Raw genomic sequence first — 21935 nt, 5'->3', positions numbered from 1 at the left:
TACACGGACTGAAGGAGCAAATGAAAGCACACACAGGGCTTCCTCAGTTTCAGGGCGCTGGGACTTAAAAAAAAAAAATCTCCCAACTATAAACATACCTGGCATTTGGCAGCTGGAAATTCTCAGTTGGCTGGAAGTGAGTTTCAGGACAAATTGCCAGCGACTGTCCCTTTCTCTCTCCCTTCCCTTGGGCAGGGCATTTGTGTCAACAACAGGAAAGACAAACAGGAGTAAATGATTCACATTCTTCTGTTCTTGCTTCCATTTTATTGCAGTAGTTTTTTTTTTTTTTTTTTAGCTAATCTAGAGTTGTCAGTGTTCAGACTAAACAAAATGTACTGTGTATAGTCAGTTTTCTGAAAATAATGACGTGAGCGCCCCATTCCTTGACCTGTTGGGAACCAGAGCATTAGTGAGCGGTAGGAACTCTTTTTCTGGATGACTGTATGCAGATCGTATCTCAGGCTGCTGTTTGTTATAGGAAGGAACTGAAAACAGATGGAAGAAGAAAGATCTGTGGTGTAAAACAGTCCCTGTATGAACCGCTGAAAATGACTTGCTCTCCACAGCTGTGCAGAAATCAGTGTTAGATTTTCTTTCATTTTTGTTAGGATTTTAGAATTTAGTCTGCTCCGGATTGAGGATTTCCTCTTCCGCGAGACCTGTTCTCCTCAGGTTGCCCATCTCAGTGTGTGGCAACTTTCATCCTTCAGGACCAAGATCTTGGAATCATTCTTGACTTCTCTCACATTCCGTATTTACTGTGTGGAAACCCTATGGGCTCACCTGTCAAAGAATAGACTGTAGGGATATTTTGTTTGCGATCTAACAAATAAAGCTTGCCTGAAGATCAGAGTGCAGAGCTAAGCCACTAGTTAGCCACAGAGGCCAGTGGGGGTCCACACCTTTAATGTCAACAGTCAGGAGACAGAGGCAGACGGAAGGCCACCCTGGGCTACATTAGATTGATCCAGTCTAAAAGAGAAATAGAGCTAGGGGTGGTGGCTCACACCTTCAATCCCAGTACTTGGGAGTCACATGCTTTTAATCCCAGCACTAAGGAGGTGGAGACGGGAAGGCATATGGCTGGGTGGAGAGAGGAAGACAGGTGGGAGGAAGACAGGAGCTCAGATGCAATCTGAGGATTCCTAGAGACAGGGCCTCTTCAGTCTGAGCATTGGTAGAGATAAAAGGTCTCTGCTTCTCTGATCTCTCAGCTTTCACCTCATAGCTGACTCCTGGTTTTTATTATTGAGACCAACTAGAATTCGTGCTATAAGAGATCCTCCATCTGCCCACCTGTCATGACACCCGTCTTGATCATCCATACCCCTTACTTTCATCTCCTGTCTATAGCATTGCAAGGGCCTCCAATGGACTCTCTCAGTCTTTTCCAGTAGCTAGATGATCCTATTGAAACACTACAGTGTACATCATTCTTCTGTTAAAAACCTTTTCTCATTGTTTCCCTACTGCCTTAGTTAGAGTTTCTATTGCTGTGAAGAGACATCACGACCATAGCAACTCTTATAAAGGAAAACATTTAATTGGGACTGGCTTACAGTTTCAGAGGTTTAGTCTAGTATCATCCTGGTGGCAGACATGATGCTGGAGAAGGAGGTGAGAGTTCTACATCCAGATTGGCTGGCAGCAGGAAGAGAATCAGACACACTAGGACAAGGTTGAGCTTCTGAGACCGCAAAGCCCGCCTCCAGTGACACAGTTCCTCCAACAATGCTACACCTGCTCCAGAGAGACCACAAAACCATACTTCCCAATAGTGCCAGTTCCCATGAGCCTATGGGACTCTTTTCTTTCAAACTACTACACCTGTTTTACTTCCTAAACACTAATGTCCTTATAATAATAGGCCTTGGTTTACTTGACTATTTTTATGTGTATGGATGTTGACTGCATGTATGTATGTGTACCATGTGCATGCAATGCCCATGGTGGCCAGAAGAGGGCAACAGATCCCCCACCCCAGAACTAGAGTTGACAGTCCTTAGCTGCTTTGTGGGTGGGTGCTGGGAATCAAACTCAGGTCTGCTGGAAAAGCAGCAAATGTTTTCAGCCATTGAGCCATCTCCACAGCTTCTACTCAGTCCTGCATATTACCCTGCCTTGTATACTCTCCTCTGTCTCATCCGCTATCTTGGACCTGAATACACTAGGCAGGATCCTCTCTCTGGGGCTAAGTATCGGCTAATCTGCTTGGAAGGTTTCTTTCACAGATTCATGTAGCTTGTTCCTTCAAGTTTGTGCTTCTCAGTGAGGCCTGTTTTGAATACCCTATTAAAAAATACTTCGTTAAGCCTCATCATTACATAGTCTATTTCCTTACCCTGGTAAATATAAATGGTTTTAAAATAAAATATTTATTATCAAAACACTTAAATACTGGTTTTATTGCCTATTCAACTTTATTTTGTTCATTGATTGTTTGATCCATAGTACTTAGAATACATAGTACATAGTATTTTGATAAATATTACTGAATAAATGGAGGTCTGGATTTCCTTTACTTAACCCAGGATAATCTTAAAATTAGTAGACTCTAAACTAGCTTTCATTAGAACATTAAATTTTAGTTGCATCAGTTATAATTTCATACTTAGATATAGGAACTGGGATGGTGCCAATAGGGAGTTTGATGGCAATTTTTGTTAGGGATATGTTAAATTAAGAAACATTCTTTTGCCGGGCGATGGTGGCGCACGCCTTTAATCCCAGCACTCTGGAGGCAGAGGCAGGCGGATCTCTGTGAGTTCAAGATCAGCCTGATCTACAGAGCTAGTTCCAGGACAGGCTCCAAAGCCACAGAGAAACCCTGTCTCGAAAAACCAAAAAAAAGAAAAAAGAAACATTCTTTTATTTGTTGTTTATGTATTTGGGGACAGGGTATGTAGCCCAGGCTGGCCTCAGACTACTGATTCTTCCTGCCCAGTGCCGGGAGGACAAGCATGTAGCACTACTTCAAACAAGGACTGTTAAAATTATTTTTATTTTATTTATTTATTTATTTTGGTTTTTCGAGACAGTGTTTCCCTGTAGTTTCTAGAGCCTGTCCTGGAACTAGCTCTTGTAGACCAGGCTGGCTTCGAACTCAGAGATCCGCCTGCCTCTGCCTCCCGAGTGCTGGGATTAAAGGCGTGCACCACCACCGCCCGGCTAAAATTATTTTTATTAAAACCAGGGGCTTACATACGTTAAAAAAAATCACGCTCGGGAGGCAGAGGCAGGCGGATCTCTGTGAGTTCGAGACCAGCCTGGTCTACAAGAGCTAGATCCAGGACAGGCTCCAAAGCCGCAGAGAAAAAAAATCACTGTATCACCAAGCTATGTTCCCAGCCTCTTTTTCCAGTTTATGTTTTGAGACCTATTCTACCAAGCTGCCCAGGCAGGCCTTTTTATTGGGATCTTCCTTCCTCAGTCTTCTGAGTCGTTGGGAATATAACTATGTGACACAGGTCAATTTTTAATTTAATTTAAAAAATGTGAGCTTTTTTTTTCTCTTGTTGTTTTGTTTTTTTGATAAGGGTTTACTCTTTCAGGCCAGACTGGCCTAGAACTCACTGTCATCCTCCTGCCTCAGCCTCACAAGCGCTGAGATTACAAATGTATGCCACCACATTCAGCTGGCTTTATTCTTGAAGCTCCATAAATCCAGGTGCTTCGTTTCATTTTGTTTTCGGGAATCTTGTGTAATGATATAGAATTCCGAGTGAGCTAGCATGCGCTACTTAACCTGAAATGAGCTTCTGGGAGTTACGGTTCCTGAAGCCTATGTCTCTCTGGATTGTGGGAGAGGGCTCCTCAGCTAGTGTTGCTCAATCAAAGCGGAACACTGCACTTTTCCCAGCATGCGCTTCCATAGCACGAAAGGATCCGTGTTAAGTTTATAGGGTGTGACAAGCGGAAGAGCGCCTCAGAAATCTGCTTTGCACATTTTTCAAACCTTTGACTGTTCAAAAGCATACACAACACCTCCCAGTTCAGGAATATCGAAGTACTTTTTTTCTTCTTACATCACAGCAAGTAACCTTTTAGACGAGGCCGTGGACATGGCCTGAGGAGTTGGAAAGGAAAGACAGATTCGAGACCTCCAGCAGCCAAGAACGTGCTCCGGGGCCAGGCGGACTTGCGAGTCTCCATCTTGTGGGGCGGTCGGATCCCCCAGGGCTCCCCGAGTCAGGTGTGTGACGCGGAGCCGCGGGGCCTCTCTACGCCTCGAGGTAGGATCACGGTCCCTAAGGCAAAGGGCTCAAGTGTCTTGTGCAATTCAGGACTGTCGTGGAGGTGAGGGACACAGCCCTGGGCTCAGTCCCAGTGTTTTACGATTATTGTTCTCTGGAGCCAGGCTCCGCCCGGAGGCGCACACACAAGCAGCTCCGCCCCGCCCCCGAGCCCACAGTGTGCTCCAGGGGCGAAAGGTTCCGCCCCTCCGGCCCCGCCCCCAGCCTCTGCGCCTGCGCTCTGGTCGCCCCGGCCGGGGATCTTTCCCTCCCTCGTCCCCTCCTTCAAGCCTCCGGGCGCGCCGCGGGCGGGGCCTCGCGGGAGGGGGCGGGGCCGGAGCGCCTCCGTGGGGGCCCGACGGGGATTAGTTGGTTTCGGAGAGGAGGAGGAGGAGGAGGAGGGAGTCGCGATCGCCAAGACAAAGCCGCGTCGCGTCCCGGGGACCGGCGAGGGGAGTGGGCCGGGGACTCGGTGGCGTCCCGGTCGGCTGAGGGGATCGGCGCGCCGCTGCCTTGCAACAGGTCGGCCGCCGGGAGCGCGGCCTCGTCCTCGCTCGGCTTCCCCGGGCCCGCGACCCCCGGGCCAGTGGTGCTCGGCCAGGCCGCGGCCGGACCCCCGAGTCCATGCGGTTCGGGTCCAAAATGATGCCGGTAAGCGGGTGGGCGTGCTGGGGCCGCGGTTTGGGGCCCGGAAGTGTGCGGGGTGCGGTGGCCGGGGCAGCCGAGCCAGTCGAGCTCGGGGCTTCGGGACTCCGAGGCTTCGCGGTGCCCGGTCCCCGCTAGGGTCGCGATGCTACCTCGCAGGTCAGGGCGGCAGCCCTGGGCCGCCGCTCCAAACTTTGCATCTCGGATTGAGACATTTTGGGGGGTTGTTTTGAAGGTCAAGAGCCGCGGCACTAGGCTGTTCTTTTAATTGTTTAGGCTTTTTACAGGAGTGAAGCGTTACGCTGGAAAAGGCTTGCCTTTCTTTTTCTTTATTTCTGCCGACTCCTCCCCCCCCCCCCCCTTGAATTTCGATCTGATGTTGGCGATAGCAGCCAAGTCACCCTATCTCTTGGTGGAAACAGGTTTTAGTAAATGTATCCTTAAAAGTTTTAGCTCGCAGGAAAACTTCTGTGACCCGCTCCTGGAGCTTGTTCTGCAAGACCTCTGAGAAAGGAGTGAGCTCTTTAGGCATCCGACTTGGTCACCAGACCACAGGTGATCTGCAGCTTCGAAGGAGGGGTTTCTGAAAAGCCACTTTTCTTCAGCGAGCGCAAGATTTGGCTAGTTGTGGTGGCCTCTATAGTCGTGGATTTCCTCGTGGGTGCTGTATTACTCCTCTCGCAGCTGCAGAATCAATCTTGCAGTCAACTAGAGTTCTTTTTTTATAATAATAATTTTTATATATTCTTCGAAAAGTTCATGTATTTTAATCATAACCATCGCTAAATTCCATTCAACCCATGTTCGTATAACTTGACTTGTTTAAGAAAACAAAACAAAACACCTGAAACAACCTTTTCTTTTGGAAAATCCTTGGAATAGAGCGATGAGATTTGTGTGTGTGTGTGGGGGGGGGGGGTTCTGTTTTGTTTTTGTAATTACACGTTTAGTATATACTATATTGTCTCCTTGCCCCTTGTGTTGTGGAAGATGTCTTAAATTTTTCTATCTTATACATACACATAATAATTTGATTTTTTTTCTGGGGAGGGGAGTTAGATGACTTGGGATGTTTTTTATTGGTAAGAGTCAAGGAATTTGGAATTGTTAGCATTTTCTATCTTCTGGTTTAGTATTCCTTGTGTTTTTATTTCTTTGTTGTGAAGAAAAACTTTTGTAGGTTGTCTACCGTTTTTATCTGAACAGTAAAAGGAACAGAGTAGGTGTTTTTGTTGCAGTATGGCTTCTTCCTGAAAGATCAGTTCAGTAGCAAGGTAGCCTTTGTTTTGTTTCTCTCTCTCTCTCTCTCTCTCTCTCTCTCTCTCTCTCTCTCTCTCTCTCTCTCTCTCTGTCTCTTTCTCTTCTTTTTTGAGACAGGGTTTTTCAGTGTAACAGTCCTCCTCTGTAGACCAAGCTGGCCTCGAACTCACTGAGATCCACCTGCTTCTGCCTCCCAAGTGCTGGGATTAAAGGCTTGTGCCACCACCGTCGAGCCGTTTTGTTTTTCTTCTTGTTTTATGTAGGGATGTTTTCCTCCCAACTACATAGAAGATCATCTGAATCCTTATAAGAAGTTAGGAATCTTGGAAAGTCCCTTAAGTAGTGTGGTTTTGACTGCTTTTCTGATGTCAGAATCTTAATAGAACAGGTGTAGTGTGCATGAGGCCCTTTGCAATTTTGCATATTAGTAATCTCATATGTTTATAAACAGCGAAACTGCCGCTGCTTCAGCATCTGTAGTTGGGGATGGTAGAGTACTAGTTCTCAATGTGGTCCGGAAGAGTAGAGTTACTCTTTAGGAAGGAAGGAAGGGATTAGTATGGGGCCTGGCTTGGGATAGGCGCTACATAAAACTCCTGAATTGGCAACAGTGATTGCACATGAGGGTCTCTTTCTTGGATACATAAGATTTTCATTTAGCACCTTGTGTTCTTTTTACACAGGTTTATGTCTGTGTTTTCCTTGTGTGTGTGTCTCTGTGTGTCAGCCAAGTGTGTGCCTGGTCCCCGCAGAGGTCAGAAGAGGTCATCAGATCCCCTGGAACTGGAGTTGCCAATAGTTATGAAGCTGCTGTGTAGGTGGTGGGAATTGAACCCAGGACTAACAAGTTCCCTTAACCGTTAAGCATCTCTCCAGCGCCCAAGCCTCAGGTCGTATGTGTCTTTGTCCTTGTATTATGAGGGTACCTGAAAAGGAAGCTTCGTGTGTGTGGTAGTAAGGATGAAACCCAGGCCTTGTATACATGCTAGACAAGCACTCTGTTACTGAGTTATAAAGCCCCTAAAAGTTTATCTTGGTTCTTTGAGATAGACTGGTGCGGCACCTACTCTGTAGCCCAGGCTGCCCTTTAGCTCATAGCAATTCTCCTGTATCAGCATCTGAAATGCTGGGATAACAGGCACGGGCCACCATTCCTGGCTTAAAACCATATTCTTAAATGTGGTTTTTATCTTCTGCTTTTAATATGCTTGGAACTTGATTCTAGTACGAGGAAGGTTTTTGTTGTATTTTGTTCTTACTTTGGGAAACTAAAAGTTTGTCAGGAAAAGCGTCATACTAATGGAAGATGGACACTCAAAATGCGGATCAGTTGCCTTGATATGCTTTTTTTTAATGTGGTAAAATATGCATAATTTAAAAATGTACCTTTCTAACCATTTTCAAGGACATTTTTATGGCAATAAGTAAATTCCTTGGTTTGTTTTGGAAGGCATTTTGGAGTTCTGTTGCCTTATATTGAATACATACAAAAAATGATATTCATGTATTTTCTTACCAAATAGTACAGACTCAAGTTCCTTTATGTGGGACACAGTGATAATTGGTTACAAAGCCAGAAGTGAAGATGCACTCTAGCAGGCTAACTAAAAATAAACAGAATCGCAGCGCTAATGATAGGGTGCTGTGCGAGTGGGAAGGACGGCTCCTCTCGCTTTCGGATGCCTGCCATGGTTAGCATCTGGAGCTCTGTGCTGCTGCGTCAGTAAGTGAGGGGAAACTGAGTCTAGAGCCGACACCTTGCCTTCATTTCAGAAGGGTTGTTTGTTCCTGGACAGGGTGGGGTTTTAGTGTTCCATTCATTGTAACTGATTTTCAGATGGAGGCAATTATCCAAAACAAAAATTCTTACCCACTTGAAAATTATACTAGATTTCCTTTATGTATGACTTTTCCTTTTGTGAAGTGTTATATGCCAACAAAAATAGCGTTTTTATGAAAGACCTTATCGCACTCTGAAGGAATTTACTGCTCTTTTCAGAAACCAGTTTCATAAAAATTTAAGTTCCTATTTACTATTGAAATGGTAAATTAAAAAGCAGATTCCACCTACGAAAAGCTATCCCCTGTAGTTACCAGTGCCCCATAGAAGGCCAGAGGCCTTGGATTTGCCTGCATGGCACATTTGGGCATACTAGTGTAGACAGTGGGGTGTGCTGGCCCGTGCTATCCGGCAGTGCCTTGTACACAGTGTGGCTATTGTGAGTTAAGAACTGAACTTGAAAAATGATCCATTTTAATTATGTTTAAATAGCTGTGTGTGCCTGGTGGTGACTGTTTTGCATACACAATCAAACCAAATGTCATCATACTACAGATAATCTTTCCAGACACACTAGCTTCTTTTAAAAAATTGATCTAACCATGGCTTAGTTTCGAGTTGGTGGCCTTTTTCCTGGCAGTGCTGCAGGGGCATAACCACTTGGAACTGTTTTGTAGAGCTGGAGAGCAAACCTGATTTTGGGGGCCTCTGGTTGTCCCAGTGACTCCGTGAGCAGCGTGGCTCCTTGGTCAGCAGTTTCTCTGTAGTTCCCCTCCGCAGACCAAAAGCCCCACTTCTGCTCAAGTACTGTATTTCCAGAAGTCCGGTTTTATTTGCCACTGTTTTCCAAACTGAAATATTTTTTAAACTAAAAAAAATGTTATGAATATGGGGCTGGAGAGACGGCTCGGTGGTTAATTGCACTGGCTGCTCTTTCAGAGGTCCACGTTCAATTCCCAGCATTCACATGGCAGCTCCCAATTGTCTGTAACTCCAGTTTCAGGGGATCCAACGCCCTCACACAGACAGACATGAAGGCCAAACACTAATGCACTGAAAATAAATATTTTTTTAAAATTATGAGAATTATTAAACCTGTGTAAATTATGTGCTCTGAAAGAATTCCCCCCAGCGGACTAGGAATATAAGCATATTTTGGTTTTTATTCCAGAATGAAGTTTAGACTCAGTTCTTAAAGATGAGTTCCTGTCTCTAGAGTTGTAATTCTCAAAGACTGTTGAATCATCTATTTTTAAAAATGTGCAAAAGATCTCACCTTTCATGTGTTTGAGTTTTGTGGCCTTGTGACTTTAATTATATTATGTGTAATTTCACATTTGAAATTTTCTGACTATTTTTTTGCTTTTCAGAGAAATCAGATTTAAGACAGCATAAAGGAGTGTAAGCAAGCATGCAGTGCCCCATATTTTAAAAATTAAAAAGAATTAGCACATGTGGAAGGGATCTTGGGGTGTCACTCTTACTCTTGAGGAAGAGCTGGCAGTCCTCCCTACCCTGCAGCCTCTAGGAACAGTGAGGACTTGCTGTGCTGGAGCTCTTAAGGGGTCCTTGGCCCTTATCTCTTGAAGATCTGCTGCAGGTGGCACTCCTTTCTAAGGCGCACAGAGCCTTGGGAAGTCTGTAGCTGGCCTAGGTTTCTCCGGTTCAAACAGGAGAACTTTGGAGCAGTGCCTGCTGGTCTGATATGCTGTCATGTGTCAGAAACCTCCACCAACAACTGTCTCAAAGAGCGAGAGGTGTAGGCTGTAAGAGCTTCGGAATCCAGAGTGTTCTTTTCAGTTCATGTCCCTTAATCAAGCCAAACATTAGTTAAACACTGGGTTTTGATAGTGTGCTAGGTACTAAACAAAACATTTTTCTCTTATCTGTTAGAATTGAGAAAAATGTAGATAAATGACCATATTTGAAATGTGTTCTTAGTTGGAGTGGCAAGGTTTAAGATTCTGCATCTGTACTGGATGTGGACCGTTGGTCATAGGAGCTCCTGAGAGAAGGAGGCAGGAAGCAGTGTCATTAAACGCTGAGTACTGTTTTGTCAGAGAAGTGCCAAGTTCAAGTTTAGATTGTAGGTAAGAGGAAAGTTGGCAAATGTGGTTTTTTTCTATGTAAAATAATTTAGAAGCTGATTTATTTAGATTATACTAGCACCAAATTATCAATGAAAATAAATGCCCAGTTGACTGGTAATAACTACTGGACTTCTAAAACACATATTAATTGCTTTCTTAGAAGAAATTTTTAAAAGATTTAATTTAAAAATTATGTGTATTTGTGTTTCTGTGTGAGGGTATGTGCCTCTGAGTGCAGTAGAGGCCATAGGGGTCAGATCCCCTGAGCCGGAGGCACACGTGGCTCACAACGTTGGTGCTGGGAATTGAGAAGTACATGTTCTTAACTCCTGAGCCATCTCTCCAGGCCCTTAGAAATGTAGGTAAATTTCACACATACCAACTAAAAGCCCCATAGAAAAGTAGAATTATAGAAAACCATAATGAACAATTATAAAGTACCAATTTAAGCTACTAGTGATAATAAAAAAGTAGTTAGGGCACTTTACTGATCTCTCACTGTGGGACAAACTGTTTGAAAACTTGGACTTGGAGGTGGGGTAAAGTGGAAGATGGGAAACCCAGCTTCCCTTGCAAATCAGGCAAAAAACTTCTGTCTAGAGCCCCTTTGTCTAACACAGCCCTGTGACCTAGAGAAGTCTTTCTAGTTAGTCTCCTTGTTACATAGTGAAGTTGGTTTTTCCATTTTCAGACAGCAGAATTTGGAGCTCAAAGTCGTTTCAGTAATTTGCTTCTGGCCGTTGTGCTGAAGTGAGATTTGAACTCGCTGGTTGCAGACGCATGCTCTCGCCAAGCTTGTAAGCACTTGGACTGTAATGCACTTGCAGGGCGTTATTAGCATTTTGGCCAGTGTCTAATATGATAACTTCAAAAATTGCTCTTCGGAAGCTAGAGAGAAGGCTCACTGACTGAGGGTACTTGCTGCTCTTCCACAGGATTGGAATTGGCTTCCTAGCACCCAAGTCAGGAGGCTCACAACAGCTCCTGCCTCTGGGGATCCGGCGCCCACTTCTGGTCTCCACAGGCACCTGCACACACTTGCATATACTCTTTCACACACATATACACATAAATAAAAATAAATCTTAAAAATTCTCTCCAGAATGTAGCTAATTTTTGAAGTAGAAAAAGAAAACATATTTTCTATTTAAATGCACATTAAATTGAGAAAATTGGTAAATCTGTTACCAAGTTCCTATTGAAAGGGAGTTGGTTATCTGCCCCTAAGTAGAGGAATTATCTCAAAGCCCTTTTAAAAAGTTCCCCCTCTATTACTATAGAGAGCTCAGGTCTTTCTCCTTCATAGGGAAACGGAAGGGGCTTAATAATTATCTTTTGATGAGGGATGTTTAATAAATCTCCTGCAGCGAGTGTTGAAAACAAAACAAAGGGGACAAAGGGTAGGAATAGAGACACTGGAGGTGCTGGAGACAGGGAGGTGGAAATGGCTGGCTTCATTCTCTAACCATTTCCGGTTGGTTGGATGGTGCAGAAGTGTTGAGATGGTGGCAGGGTGGGAGTACTTCCTGTGTCCTTGGGACTGTCCCTTGGGTGAGGACAGTGAGGGCTGATGTGGATGGAATCCTAATTGGATCATGCCTCTTCTTTCTTTCTCACCATGGCTGTTTGGGGACAGCACATGTTAAGTGAATGTCCACTGTATTTCAGGCTCCTTTTTGGACGTCATAGACACAGAACAGAATAGGACAACATTCAGGGAGACTACCTCTCATGGAGCTTGGGGAGGTGGAGACACATGTTAAAGGAAGTAATGGCATTAGATGGGATTTCAGTGCCGCTAATGTGACTGGGTGGCTGCTTTACATCAGGTGGCCAGGGAAGTGACATTTCTGCTGGATCTGCATAGCAGGAAGGAATGAGCCAACACTGAAGATTTCCACACGGAACATTTAAAGTGGGCAGAATTCCTGTGTCTGGGGCAGATGCCCATCCTGAAGCATTGGAAACCAACTAGACCAGAGCTTTGGGGGTAGGGGAAGAGTGGCAGGAAGTGAGGTAGAGACCTGGTAGCATATCCGTTTTCTGTGGAGGAGACGTGGTAGCCTCTTGAGTGCAGGATAGCGAGAGGTGGCATGATCTGATGTCTAGGAAAGCTTGTTCCTTGCTGTGTGGAGAAAGGAGTCGAGGGCTGCCATGGTGGAAGACTTGGGAAAGACTGCAAGACACTGAAAAATGAACAAAAGGGTCACCTAGCCACATGAAGGGCCTAGCCAGTGGTAAGAGCTGGTTGCAGATTCAGTGTATACAGTTTACCACTTGCTCTGCCAGCTTGTCTTAGGTGACATTGAGACGTGAGAGGAGAAATAGTAGACTTCCTAGGGTTGGGAATCAGAACAAGGTGGGAATGGAGCTTTTTATCTGTCGTTCACGTCTTCCCTCCCTTTCTGCATTGGGGATTCAGTTTAGGGTCTTGCACGTGCTCTTCACAGTGCTTAACAACAGCAACCAGAACTCACACTGTGTTTGTCTGCATGTGTGTCTGTTTATCATGTGTATGCCTAGTGCCTGAGGGAGCTGGAAGACAGTGTCGGGTCCCCTGGGACGGGAGTGGCAGAGATTGTGAGCCACCACGTGGGTGCTGAGAATTGAGCCCAGGCCCTCTGAAGAGCAGCCAGGGCTCTTGAGCACTGAGCCATCTCTCTAACTCACAGTTTGCTTCTCACTTTTGAGACAGGATCTCTGTAAGTTGCTCAGTCTAGTTTGAACTCTGTCCATGGCCCTGGTAGGCCTTAAATTTACATTCCTATTTTCTTCAGCTACCTAAATAACCAGCTGGTTTATAGCATGTGCCACTGGGCCCAGACCAGTTTCTTAACTGGTTAAGTTTTCATGTTAACATGCCCTTACAGCCATGTAAGTGCTATAGGAAGCATTTGATTGTATAGCCATGTTGCTCAAGCTCCTTGCCTCACTGCTCCTTGATCCCTTTTGTTTTGAAATCAGTGCTATTTTCATGTTCCTAACATAGCTACAAAGTAGGCAGAGACCTAAGGAGATCAAGTCAAGGTGACTTTACAAACCATCTCTTCATGTCTTCTCCACCACACAAGCTAGTCTATGAGATAGAGGTGGTTTTTGATAAATGTGTTCATCTTACGACATAGAGACACTATTTTGAACAACTATTACTTATTTTCATTTTTTGTTTGGTGGGTGTGTGTGGTTGAGCATGCCATGGTGCGTGTGGATGTCAGAGGGCAGCTTCCAAAGGAGAAGGCTCTCTCCTCCTGTGGGTTCTGGAGATGCGGCCTGGGCTGTCGGGCATGCACAGCAAGCACTTCTATCTGCTGAGCTGTCTTGCTGCTCCAACACTGGTATTTAAAAGTAGCTCAGTACTTTGGTATTTTTTGGTTGTTGGTCTCAAGAGACAGAGATTTATGCTTCTTTCATTTTCTTTCAGCCATTTGGTCAGTGTGCACTTAAACCCTTTATCTGCAGTCTCTTTTTCCCTTGGGCTTATGCAGTGCTCACCTTGTTCATGATTTTTGCTCCCATCTGTACACAATTGTTCCTTGTGGTCTTTCTGAAACAGTTTCCCCTTCTTCAGGAATCTCCGAGACAGGCCTCTAATACAGCATAATAAATACCTTAACTGGATATCAAGTTTCTTTGTTATCTAGCCCAGTGAAATGAAGCCTTTTATGTAAAGGGTACATCCCATTTCAGAAGGTTTAGCTGGCTACAAGAAGTGACCGAAAGATTAAAAATACCAAAGTCAGCATTTAGAAGAGAGCGCCTGGTCACCCTTACTGCCCTCTCGTGCTCCTAAGGAATCTCACCATGGCGCCACAGGGCTAGAGTGATGTTGGGTTTTTCTCTTGCTCACAGCAAGTGTGTCCTTTTGCATCTTGCTGTCCATAGCCATTCTGAAATGGGATGTACCCTTTACATAAAAGGCTTCATTTCACTGGGCTAGATAACAAAGAAACTTGATATCCAGTTAAGGTATTTATTATGCTGTATTAGAGGCCTGTCTCGGAGATTCCTGAAGAAGGGGAAACTGTTTCAGAAAGACCACAAGGAACAATTGTGTACAGATGGGAGCAAAAATCTCTATTCTACCGAACTCCACCATCTTTCTGTGTGAAAGGCAAAATGAAACATTTAATAGTATCTTCATGTAAAACAAGCCACATAATAATAAAGTAGCAATGCCTGCTTTAGGGGAGAGCATAGCAACATTGATCTTACAGAATAGTTATAGACAGGAAGATTATATTAAACATGTATTTTGCTCCTTTTAATTTATTTGTGATTATTACAGCTACTGGAAAGCAGAGTGACCCCAAGGGACATTGCTTTGGATGATGTATTTAAACTTTGACTGAATTCAGTTTTAGGTATAGTTGAAAAGAAAGTTTTAAATTTGTCTTCAAATAGGCAGTGTTCTGTCCTTTTCGTTTGAGACATTATTATTTTTTAAAAATATTTCTTATAGTTTATTTAACTTTATTTTATGTGCATTGGTATGAAGGTGTTAGATTCCCTGGAACTGGATCTTCAGACAGTTGTGAGCTGCCGTGTGGGTGCTGGGAATTGAACCCAGGTCCTCTGGAAGAGCGGTCAGTGCTCTTAACCTCTGAGCCATCTCTCCAGCCCCGTTTGAGACATTATTTAGCTTTGAAAATGCTCACTTTGAATTAATGCTCTGTTTATGGATAAATGTCTCTTGAGGCACACACACAGACCGTCATGTTCCAGACTCTGTAACATGGCGTTCCCGTCCTCCTGGAGTGTTAAGTCCCTGACTCAGTGTCACTCACTCACTCAGGCAGGCAGAGTTCTGTGTCTAAGGCTGAGTGACCCGGGGAGTGGGGTGTGGTGGGGGAAGAGTGAGGGTTGACTGGCAAAGAGAGCATTTCCCTCGGCTGCACTTGGCTGTTTGTGTAGGAGCAGCTAGAGGAGGGTGTATGGTCTGAGTTAGTCTAAAATTTTAGGGCTGGCTCCAACACAGGGGATAGTAGGGGCTGCAGATGAGCTGTTCTAGGAGAGAAGACAGAAAGTGGATTTTAGATTTCTTACTTGGTAACTGGAAGCTATTGCTGTGGAGCTGCTCATTTGATGTACGTTGTAGGGTTGTTTTTTTTTTTTTTTTCTCCTTCATACAGGGTATTACTCTGTAACCCAGACTGACCGATGTGAAGTGTTGCAGTTAAGAAGGCAGCCTTTATGCTGTATATATCGGTGTTTATAAACATGTGAATTTATGTTTATAATTGAGTCTCTTTAATAAGATTTTTGTGGGTAATACAAATACCCCAAAATACAGAAACAAAGCAAATTCTGGAACATTTGTAGCCCTAAGCCTTTTGGGTAAGGAATACTCAACCTTTATTTCCTGAATTAAAGTGGAATTTCCTGAAATCAAAATATACAAACCTGCTCTAATGACTTCCCTAGCAATAAAGCCCTACACTTCTTATCTCCTTAAAAATAAACATTTATATTTTTATGTGTATGGGTGTTTTGCCTAGATGTATGTCTGTGTATCATTTATGTGCAGTGTCCATAGAAGGCTGGGACTGGAGTTACAGACAGTTAGGAGCTGCCATATGGGTGCTGGGAATGAAATCAGGGTGTTCTTAATTGCTGAGCCTTCTCTCCCATTGTAACTCTCCTTATCCCTGACCTCCCACACTTCAGCGGTGTATTACTAATTTTTCCATTCGTCCCTGAAGAAAGCAGTTTTTCAGCCCTGTTTTCTTATTACTTGAACTGCGTTTGCTTGATAAGCTCTTAGTACATGAAGTTAGTAAATAGTTGGGTTTGAGAGGAAGACAGAACCAGGAGCTTGGTTAGAGTGACTAATTTCGATAAGAGCCTTGCCCAGCGTTGGATGTAGAAGCAGCTGTTAAGGAATGGTTGTGTTACCAAAAGTTTTCTTATACAGTGCTTTTTTTTTTAAATTATGTATACAATATTCTGTCTGCGTGTATGCCTGCAGGCCAGAAGAGGGCACCAGACCTTATTACAGATGGTTGTGAGCCACCATGTGGTTGCTGGGAATTGAACTCAGGACCTTTGGAAGAGCAGGCAATGCTCTTAACCACTGAGCCATCTCTCCAGCCCTGCATAGAAGAGTTTTAATGCAATTGAGTCTTAGCAGATTGGTAGATAGGATTCATGGCACTTGATGAGAATTTTCAACATGGCTTGACAGCCCAGAGTAGACTGTAGGTGGGAGAAAGAACTCTTACAAGCTTGTTAGGCTGTTGTGAGTAGCAATCTTTTGAGAACTTTATTACAGTTGGAATGTCCTCGGGGAGGCTGGGAAGGGACTCGAAGACGAAGTATGCCTGGGGCTCCTGAAAGAGGTTCCACATCCACTAAGACCCCACATGCTGACCTCTCAGATTGTGGTAATCCCACAATGGCGTCATGCAAAATCTGGGGCAGAGCATGCCTGCCTGAGGAAGCTAGCGACTTGCTCTAGTATACTGCCTGCTAGCAGAGTTGCCACAGGAGCAGGGGACTGGCGGAACAACCATTTGAAACTCCGTCTGAAGCTCCTTCAAGTGTTGTAAGGTGTGTTCGGATTGAAAGTCTCCACGAGAGTTGAGAGATGGAAGGAAACTTTGATTGATGGTATTCTTTGTGTGTGTGTGTGTGTGTGTGTGTGTGTGTGAGAGAGAGAGAGAGAGAGAGAGAGAGAGAGAGAGAGAGAGAGAGAGAGAGAGAGAGAGAGAGGTTCAGTGAGAGAGAGATATCCAGGTCCTGGCACATGGTAGACCTTCACTGTGCTCCTGAGCAACAACATAGCCCTTAATGTTATTTTCTAATCAAAATGTGATATTATCCCCCCCCCTCTCTCTCACACACACACGCAAAACACCTTTGTGGAGACATTCCTTCCTTTCCTACTTTATATATGTCCTGGTGTTCAAACATCAGGCTTGTGTTGAACTTACTCACTGAGCCATCTCATTGGCCCTGCTGTTTCTTAAGTTCTCTCTGGGGGCTGGGATGACGGCCCTGGGTATAGTGCCTGCTGTGTGAGTGTGAGGACTTGAGCGTGGGTCCCCAGCACACACATTAGAGCTGGGCGTGACAGTTCACAACTGTGGCTCTAGTATTGGGAGCAGAGACAGGTAGGCCAGGGTGGGGGTAGGAGACTCACCGGCCAGCCAGTCTAGCTAGTTGGTCAGTTCCAGGTTCAGTGAGAGATGTTGTTTCAAAATGTAAGAAGACATTTAATGTCAGCCTCTAGCCTCCATGTGACATGCATTTGCACATGTGTATACACACACACACGCACATGCATGCACACGCACACACACATCCTTTTTGAGTCAGTGTTTGGAAAGGTATTCTTGCAGGGCCAGGTTAGAAGGAGTTTCACGGCATTCTCCAGAAAGCAGTCGGGGTCTAAAACCAGACGGGCATTTCACATTTGCTCCTCACAGAGGAGTAGGAAACCCTCAGCTTTCCTCTAAACCTCACGACTAGCTTCATTAATTACCTAGCAGTTTTGGGGAAGTTTCTTATGCGTTGGGAAATTGGAGATGCTCATTTTTCTTTGATGAGCTGGCCTTTCTCCTTACGCACTTGATTTCTTGCATGTAAGCCTAGGAAGTGTGAATTTTCACAAATGGCAACTCTGAAGGTGGTCAGTCTTTACTTCCTGTCCATTGCAACAAGCATCTTAGACCCAGGTTCCAGTTTTCTTCCTCTGTGGCTTCACGTGGCTTTTAAAACCAAATGACTAGGACTGCTGAGGTGGCTCAGTGAGTAAAGGCCCTGTTGCCACCCTGACCACGTGAGTTCGATCCCAGGAGCCATGTGGTGGGAAGAGAAACCAATACCTGCAGGTTGTATCTTGGCCTCCACACATCCAGTGATATATGTGTGTACCACCTCCAAAAATAAATAAATGAACTTTAAAACCCGGTGAATAAACTGAAACCTCTGACTCAGTTTCTGACGGTGCCCTAGCCACTGTCTGTGTGTCCTCTGGGAAAGGTTGTTCCTACTTCCAGCTGAAATAGCTTTTTTCTCTTTGCAAACGAAGCATTCTTATGTCTAAAAGGAGGTAGCAGTGCGAGGTACTCACAGGCCTTCAGCCTTCACACTCAAGCCACACACAGGTAGTTCAGCCAGCTTCCCTTCTCTTCCTTCTTCTCTTCAAGGAAAGGGAGGAGAAAGGAATTTATATTTATTGGAAACAAGTCTGCATTTTATTCTCTTTATAGCATTTAAAATATAGCTTGTCACATTAAAATTCATCATTGTGGCTAGGTTTCAAGTCTAGAGATGTGAAGTAATATTTAACCTTTATAACTTGGGTGAATACTTAGGATAAGGAAATGTTTGACATAATTTTGAAAGAATGTTTCAAAAGTATGGTAACTTCATTTTGTTATTTTGTTCTCTTGTCTTCTAAGAGGAGAAAGGCAATTCTCTGTCTTCTGCCGGAGGCCCTTGGCAACCATGGATGGTCTTCCTCCTCCTCCTCCTCCTCCTCCTCCTCCTCCTCCTCCTCCTCCTCTTCCTCCTCCTTCATGTCTCCAGGGGCCTCATAAATTACAATCCAACTTTCCTTGTTTTGGCCTTTCATAATGGTTCTTGGTAGGTTTCTAGACCAGTTGTGCACCATCCAGGACTTGTTAGAAATGGAGGGGTCTCAGTTCTGTTCCCATATCTGTTGAATCAGAACCTGTCAGGGAGGGGCCAGCAATCTGTGTTGACCTACCCTCTGTTCTTGCCAGCATTTTAGAACCTCTGCCCGTAAAGACTGGCACACTGGTTTCCTCTTGCTCCTGAAGTCTTTTCTTCTTGCTCTCTCATTTTCCACAGATGTGACCAACAGTTTCCTCCTGGGGCCTTTGTTCTGTGTGGCATACTTGCCCAACCTTAGCTAGGCTTGCTCTTTTCTTTTAGATGGTGGCTGCCTGCTTAAGAACCCTCCCAGCATTGTGGAGAGCAGCTTGGGTCTTCAGCTGACATTTTGTTCCCCCCAATCCCTTCCTCTTATCTCTCTTTGTACCTTAGGAGGGTGACATTTGCATGTGCCCCAGAGCCCCAAGCCATCTGGTTCTCCTTGGGGTTGCCCAGTGAGATAGGAGAGAGGGAGCTCCTCCCTGTGTCTTTTCCACATAGATTTTGTGTTCTTTTCCCTCCTTCGGCTTCATGTTCAGTATTAACTATTTCATCAGATTGTTTCTATATTAGAGTCCAGACCATAGATCATCTATAACTACTGAATGAATAGAAAGGACATTGACTCAGAAGGAGGATGGTGGTGGCTGAGTGTAAGTGAGGATGTCGAGCCTATAGCTTGCAGCATGCTATATGCAAGACCATTTAGTGGGATCTGAGTAGAACTTAACTGAAGCTGGGGGTAAGGTGGTGTGCTGTGGGCAAAGCCTCTCTCTAGCTGCAGTGACACGTGCATCCCATGTGTGCTGTTGATGAAGGAGACACAGTAGTACAGTAGTTCCAAGTCTCAGCAGGAAACCAGCCTTGGCTTTGGATCTTGGTTTTGCCATTTCGTAGCTGTACGACTTGCAGACTTTAGCTTAGTCTCTGTGCTTCAGTATGTTTCCATCAAGTGTAGTGCCATCTCCAGCGTTTGATGCATGTTATGTGCTGACGGCACACTAACAAAGACAACCCTTGACTGCGTGATGCCCACATTTGTAATGAATGGTAAGCTCGTGACTGCCAAGTACAGAACCTATGCAGAGGCACTGGCCAGTGTGTATGTGTGTTTGATGTTGGAAATGTAGGTGGAAATCAGGGAAGATGCCACTGAGAGGGGGCGAATGTGTAGACAGGAAGGGGAGGCACGTTATTCTGTTTACGAGCGTGCTTAACAGGAACAGTGAGTGCAAGACTCCAAGGTGGGCACAGGCCTGGCCTGTTCCGTGACAGCTTGGAGGACTCCGGTAGAGCAGAGACTGGGTAGAAGAAGTGAGGAGTTGTGAAATTAATGGTGGCAGTGTTGTTGGTGTGAGCAGGACACATGGTCCTGTGGTCTGTAGTCAGTAATGACTTTTATTGTGGCACCTAATTAAACAACAGTTCTTAGGGAGCAGAAAACTCGTTTTAAATATAAGAGTGTTGAGTAAAAAAATTTTTAAAAAAGTGTTGGGCTGGAGAAATGGCTCAGTGATTAAGAACACTGGCTGCTCTTCCAGAGGTCCTGAGTTCAAGTCTCAGCAGCCACATGGTATATAAATAAATAAATCTTTAAAAAAAAGATGAGTATTTCAGGGAGGTACCTTTCCTGACACTCTGTAGAACAAATGTGGGATTCTGATTGGATCTCCTCAGGAAGCCAACAAAATGCCAGTGCTGGTCCAGTATTAATTTCACCATAGGCACTGGATCACCACAGCTAGTCTGTATGGGGAAAGGGTGTTGGCTCAGGCACTGCCGTTCCCACCAGTGTTAACTCCATGGGGAAGTACCCCGGTAGGAGCACTTCTTTCGTATTTCTGTAGTAGTTATGCTCTTAAATAACAGAGCCATTGGTTTTCAGCAAGAAGGCTAGATTGCTGTTAAGTTGGGGTGCCTGGCTAAGTAGAGGACTTCCTAATGCTTTCCTGCCAGAAGCACAGGCGGCTTGAAGAGTAGAAGATAGGTCAGAAAGTTATACTCTGACCTTGTTTCAGCGGCCAAGGAGATCACTGTTTTTCTTCATCGAGCGTCTGTCTGAGAGTTGGTGTGAGTCTGAGGGACGGTGGCTGTGGCAGCGGCAGAAGTGAGCAGCGGTGCCCTTACGTAACACTGTTTATCTGCCGCTGCGCGTGTGCAGTGTGCGTTCTTCAGATGTTGCTGCTGTAATTTAGTCAATTTATCTCCAGTCTCCAACTTACACGGAAAACAGTTCCTACTTTTGTAGCTTTAAACTTCAGAGAAAGTTTTGGTGTGGGTGGGGAGAAGTACTACTTAATACTGTCGCCGTGGTTGATTAAGTATGCTGGGTTTTCTGGCCCAGCAGCAGGAGAGAAGCATTCTCCGAGCTTGGTTAATCTTTATTTTTCCCAGTGTTGTCAAGGCGCTGTGTGTAAGGCCGTGCTGGTTAAGGTGAGACTTTCTGACCCCACACCTTCATGCAGTACAGTTATCAGAGTGTACCAAACCTGGGATAATTGGCTTGATGCATTCAGTCCATGCTAGGGATCCTGACAGCATTTCCCCTGTTTATATGCTCTATTTACAATTCTAACAGAATCCACTTCTGCTGTTTCTGGATTACTTTGTATGTGATATGTGTTTATGTAAATTAGGAGATGCATTTGCAAAAAGTGGAGGTGAAGTCCCCAAGGAAATGAATGGGCCTTAGCATGCTGAGGAGCAGAGCCCAGGAGCCTCCAGATCTGGTCCCCGCTGTGATGTCAGTTTCTGTTACTGTCCCTCAGTGCTGCCCCTTCACAGAGAGCCTGGTGCAGTTTCTCACTGGGATGCTGGCCAGAGACGCTTCAGCCTGCAGGGTGGTCAGGTGACTTGGCAAACCCTGTAGGTCTGTAATGGTGCTGTGTCACTGACCAGAGTGTAGATTCTACTCACTCTGCTTTCTTTTTCTGTTGTAATCGTAAACCCCATACTTTGTTTGTTCAAGGCAGGGTTTCTCTGTGTAGCGCTAGCTGTCCTGGAACTCAGTCTGTAGACCAGGCTGTCCTCAAACTCAGATTGCCTGTCTCTGCCTCCTGAGTGCTGGGATTAAAGGTGTGCAACACTACTGCCCAGCCAACCTCGTATTTTCTTAGATCAGCTTAGTGTCATGTGGTGATTCTGAAAGACAGTGTCTGATCTGTTGTTTTCCAAGCTCCCGTAGTCTCTGTATTCCTTCTTCCTTCAGAGTGAAAGAGTGTTACCCTTCATCCTGATACGTACCAGTTCACATGCAGGCGGGGTTCATGGAACTGGAGGAACAGGGTTTTCTGACTTGCATTGCCATCA

At 44.9% G+C, this 21935-nt stretch overlaps 1 protein-coding gene across 1 annotated transcript in view; it reads left to right on the top strand.

The window, feature by feature from the left end:
- Positions 1 to 4618: 4618 nt before the first annotated feature.
- The window catches only part of Tp53bp2 (tumor protein p53 binding protein 2), a 52566-nt gene continuing 35249 nt past the window's right edge, over positions 4619 to 21935 (top strand). Inside the window, exon 1 of the mRNA XM_038349549.1 lies at positions 4619 to 4886. Coding sequence (XP_038205477.1) covers positions 4860 to 4886 — 27 coding nt within the window. The 5' untranslated portion in view covers positions 4619 to 4859. The remainder of the gene's footprint in view (positions 4887 to 21935) is intronic.

The sequence above is a fragment of the Arvicola amphibius genome, chromosome 12, assembly GCF_903992535.2.
Source record: "Arvicola amphibius chromosome 12, mArvAmp1.2, whole genome shotgun sequence".
In the NCBI taxonomy this organism is placed as follows: Eukaryota; Metazoa; Chordata; class Mammalia; order Rodentia; family Cricetidae; genus Arvicola; species Arvicola amphibius.
This window is presented reverse-complemented; position numbering and strand designations above follow the sequence as displayed.